Source organism: Trichechus manatus, unplaced genomic scaffold (assembly GCF_000243295.1).
Source record: "Trichechus manatus latirostris isolate Lorelei unplaced genomic scaffold, TriManLat1.0 scaffold00024, whole genome shotgun sequence".
In the NCBI taxonomy this organism is placed as follows: Eukaryota; Metazoa; Chordata; class Mammalia; order Sirenia; family Trichechidae; genus Trichechus; species Trichechus manatus.
The window spans coordinates 21,584,960-21,589,629 of NW_004443960.1; the positions used below are offsets into that span (position 1 = coordinate 21,584,960).

General features: G+C 42.5%; 1 protein-coding gene across 3 annotated transcripts in view; it reads right to left on the reverse strand.

Annotated features, from left to right (window-relative positions):
- Nucleotides 1–4,588, reverse strand: part of PALB2 (partner and localizer of BRCA2) — a 31,150-nt gene extending 26,562 nt beyond the window's left edge. For all 3 annotated transcript variants that reach the window (XM_023728526.1, XM_004373459.2, XM_023728527.1), the window contains exons 1-3: nucleotides 4,369–4,588; nucleotides 1,614–1,673; nucleotides 1,371–1,473 (exon numbers count right to left, since the gene is read on the reverse strand). In XM_023728526.1, the coding sequence (XP_023584294.1) occupies nucleotides 1,371–1,473; nucleotides 1,614–1,673; nucleotides 4,369–4,416 (211 nt within the window). In that variant the 5' untranslated portion in view covers nucleotides 4,417–4,588. The remainder of the gene's footprint in view (nucleotides 1–1,370; nucleotides 1,474–1,613; nucleotides 1,674–4,368) is intronic.
- Nucleotides 4,589–4,670: the final 82 nt, after the last annotated feature.

Here is a 4,670-nt window from a genome sequence, read left to right on the forward strand (position 1 = left end):
GATGTACTTCTTTGCCTGCTTCCTGTCTGTAGATTTCCAAGAGGCCTATAGAATTCCTTCAGTCTAAGTTGATGAGTTTTATGCTGTGGTAGTTGGTTAGGTGCAGTCACAGGCTTAATCTCTTTAATAAAGATTGGTGTAGCCATGTTCTTGGTGAACATTCTAGGACACATACCCTTAGTTTGTACAACAGAATTTTCCAAATCTTTAAGTTCTGTTTTCATTTTGCACAGTTTACTTTTAAATCTATCTCTTTCCTCTCACACTTTACTATAAGCCGCAAGGAGAAACCACACAGCCTCCTTAATATCTTACTTAGAAATCTCATCAGCCAGATATCCAAGTTCATCACTTGCAAGTTCTACCTTCTACCAAACATTTGAACATAATTCAGACAAGTTCTCTGCCACTGCATAAAAAGCATCGCCCCTTCTCCATTGTCCAATCACATGTTCATCATTTTCGTTTAAAACCTCACCAGAAGCATACTTAACATCCACATTTCTAGCAACATTCTGTTGCTGGTACTATATGTATTCTCTAAGACAATAAAGACTTTCTCTATGGCTCTCCTCACTTCCTTCTGAGCCCTCACTAGCATTGCCTCTGACATCCATAATTCTACCAACAGTCTCTTCAAGGCAATCTGGGCTTTTACTATTAGGCACCTTAAAACTCTTCCAGCCTCTACCCCATTACCCAATTCCAAAACCAATTCCACATTTTTAGGTATTTGTTAGAGCAGCACCCCCACTTCTTGATACCAAATTTTGCCTAGTTATCTAGTGCTGCTATAACAGAAATACTACAAGTGGATGGCTTTAACAAACAGAAATTTATTTTCCCATAGTTTAGGAGGCTAGAAGTCTGAATTCAGAGTGCCAAATCTAGGGGAAGGCTTTCTCTCTCTGTTGGCTCTGAAGGAATTCCTCATCTCTTCAGCTTCTGCTTCCTAGTTCCTTCAAGATCTCCATGTGCCTTGGCATCTATCTTACCCCATCTCTCTTATTCACTTGCTTGTTTAATCTCTTTTATATCTCAAAAGAGATTGACTCAAGATACACCCCACACTAATCTTGCCTCATCAACACAACAAAGATGGCCCATTCCCAAATGTGATTATAATCACAGGCACAGAGGATTTACAACACATATTAGGACTTACAACACATATTTTTGGGGGGCATAATTCAATCCACAACAACTTTAAAAGAGTAAATTTTATGGTACATGAATAATATCTTAATTTAAAAAAAAAAAAAAGTCTACTGGTAGTCCTTATCTTCTACTCTGGGAAAAAGAATCACAGCCATATATACTGGGAAAAGAAATAATAAAGCGAGCATGAGTGAATAATGTGCTAGTCTTACCTGAGTGGTTTAGCCGTGGCGCAATTTCCTGCTGAAGCAAGCAACTTTGTTCTTCTACTGTTTTCTTAATAGAATTCTTAATCTTCTCAGCTCTCTGGGCACGCTAGAAAAAACAAAAGCAGTTCAAGGAATAACTTTAAGGAAAAGAAATAAATTTTCTATAAAGCTTTTATTATGAATAACTGTTTATATAAAGTTTGCACTAAAATACCTCAGTTTGAAAGAACAATAACATTCACTTACCTGAAGGCGGGCCAGTGTCTTGCTGTATTCCCTTTTCAAGAATGCTAGTTTTTGCTTCAACTGGAAGAAAGACACCAAACAATACTGAGCAGGGAAAAAGATGGAGTCAGAGGGAAGGGATACAGTGCCCATCAGATATGAGTTTGTAATGCTCAGGAGGGTCCCTCAGCAGGAGACAGTGGATGGAGTAACACTGGCCATAATGATCTACTTTCAATTCTCACAAAACACCAAACTCTCTAATATCTCAAGACCTTCCCAATAGACTGCTCCTATCACCTGGAGCATTTTCTCCTCCACTTATTTTTCTAATTCTTACTGATTCCTCAAATCTCAGTTTAGATTTTTCTCTCCCTGGGGTAGCCTTCTGGGTCCTTCTCCAAATCCAGGTTAGACAACCACCCCTTCCCTGTGCTTCCCCTATCACAGTACTTATCACACTCAGTTGTCTGTTTACTTCTCTGTTTCCCCACCTCACTGTGAGATCCCTGGAGATAGCAGAGGTGGTCATCCTCAGACATTTACTCAACAAATTAATCTCTTTATCAGTTCTTGTTCCAGGTATCTCTAAAACTTGGAACAACAACTGATACCCATTATGTGTCAGTTATTGTTCCAGGTGCTAGAGATACAGGGTGGTCAAGGCTCCTGCTCTCAGGTAGCTTACATATACTAAAGGACACAGAAAAGAAACAAGTAAACAATCAAGATGATTTCCTATGTTGTCAAATACCTAGATAAACAGGGTGATGTGAGTGACTGGGCTACAGAGAATGGACTGCTTCAGACAGGTGGCCAGGGAAGCATTTCTGAGGAAAATTTGAGCTTAGAGCTGAAGGAGGAAGGAGCTGGCTTTGGAAAGAACAAAAGAAAAGGCATTTTAGGCAGAGTGCACAAATGTGAAGGCCCCATGGTAGAATGAGCTAGGTATATTTGAGGAACATACAGAAGTCCAGTGAAGTTGAAGCTTTCACTGCTGAATTCTCAACCAGGCATACAGTAGGCATTCAACACATACTTATTGTGATGGTTAAGATTGTGTATCAACTTGGCTGGGCCATGATTCTCAGTGTTTTAATGTAATCACTCCCATGATTGAATATACTGTGAGTAGCCAAACAGATGAAAAGGAGTCTCCTTGGGGGTGTGGCCCGCATCTGTATATAAGCAGACGTTCTGGCTTTTTGCTCTCTCTGGATCCTGTGGCTGTTTCCTGTCGTCTCATCTCCTGTTCTTGGGACTTGAGCTGTCAGCTTATCTGCCAAACCTGGGACTCGTCAATCTGCACAGCCTGTGAGCGGGAGCCTTGCTCTCTGACCTGCCTATCTTGGGCTTGCCAGCTTCTCAGGCTGTGTGACTTGGGAGAGGCCTCTACCCTGATCCATGGACTTGGGACGTTCTAGCCTCTACAACTGCGTGAGTTGTTTCCTTGATATAATCTCTCTATATACATATAGTTATACACTTTACTGGTTTTGTTTCTCTAGAGAACCCAGCCTAAGACACTTATTAAATAAATATATAAGCAAGTTGGGCTGAGTCCAATTACTAGTCTGAAAGTTTAAGATTCCCTTTGTCTCTCTGATTCCTGAGGTTCAAAGCATTCTCTCAGCAGCAAAGCCACTCTCTCTCTCCTTTTTTTTTCTTTCTTTGTTTTCTAGGAACCAGAGTCCTTTTTGGAGGAACTAGTTCTTCAGCCAATAAAACATCACCAGAATTTTTATTCTCAGTGTCTACCTTACAAAAAAAAAAAAAAAGAAAAAAGACTTACCACCTGGAAAACATGTTTGCTACTAGGCAAGTTATCAATTGTGTGAATTTGAGCAAGTTACTGCATTTTTCTCAGTTTCCATGGCACCCTGTTAACTACAGTACTTACTAGTATCCAAAGGGGTCACTTCTGCCCCTAGTCATTCTCAATCACGCACTAATGATAATAGCTGACACTTTTGTAATATGCTTCAGTTGGTACCAAGAACTTTTCTGACTTCCATATACTGACTTATTTAATCCTCACAACCATCCTATGAACTAGGTTCTATTATTATCCTCATTTTACAGATAAGGAAACTAAAACATGGATAAATTAAGCAATTTGTCCACGTTCACACAGTTTATAAATGCCATGATTCTAACCCGGGCAGTCGAGCTGTAGAGTCTGCTCTTAACCTCTATTCTAGACTGCTTGTCACAGGGCCCTGTTTATCATGAACCTTATCAATATCTGGAGTTATCCTGTTTACTTGCAAATGATCTGTCTCACCCACAGTAGAAGGCAAGCTAGGATAAGAGGACTGATGAATTAATGCGAATGAAGAGTTTAGCACAATGCCTGGCACAGCAAGCACAAAATACCTTCGAGCTAATATGGACGTTGGGGGCTTAGGAAGTACAACAACTAAAACACACACACACGAAGAAACCTAGCCTGTGAGGGGAGCAGGAACCAAGATTGAAAGTGTGTGTGTGGCGGGCAGGGCATGTCAAAGGGGACTTTACAAAGTTTTACATTTTGTATTTATGCCTTGCTGTTGGAATGATGAACATTTGTTATTTAAACGCCACCACGTGAGTACAGCGCTCTTCTACAAACTTTCGTTCCCCGTCCCCCCTTAACCCTGAGAGGAGTACAGGTCAGAAGTCACTGCTACCCTAGTAGGACAGAGGGAACAGAGACGGGTCTAAAAGCCTCGGAAAAACCGGGGGGGGGGGGAGGGTCAGAGTCCTGTGTCAGCCCTTCCCGCACCCCCGGCACCTTTTCCTTCTCCTCACAGCTGAGGGGCTTTCCGGTAGGCTCTTCCATCGGGCCGGTGGCGGAAAGAAAAGAGCAGCGGTGGCCAGCCCCGAGCCGGCTGGCCCTTGGCCCCAGAGGCGTCTAGATAAGGAATGTTGGGCCGGAGATGCCCTCAGCGCGCGTCCAGCTTGCCCACACGGGCCTGGCGCGGCCTCAATCAAGCCAATTAAATCCATCGCTCAGCCTACGCATGCGCAGATGGCAACTGCCGAGCAATGGAGTGGGGCCACCTAGAGGATAGCCGAGCTGTGGATGAGACCGCC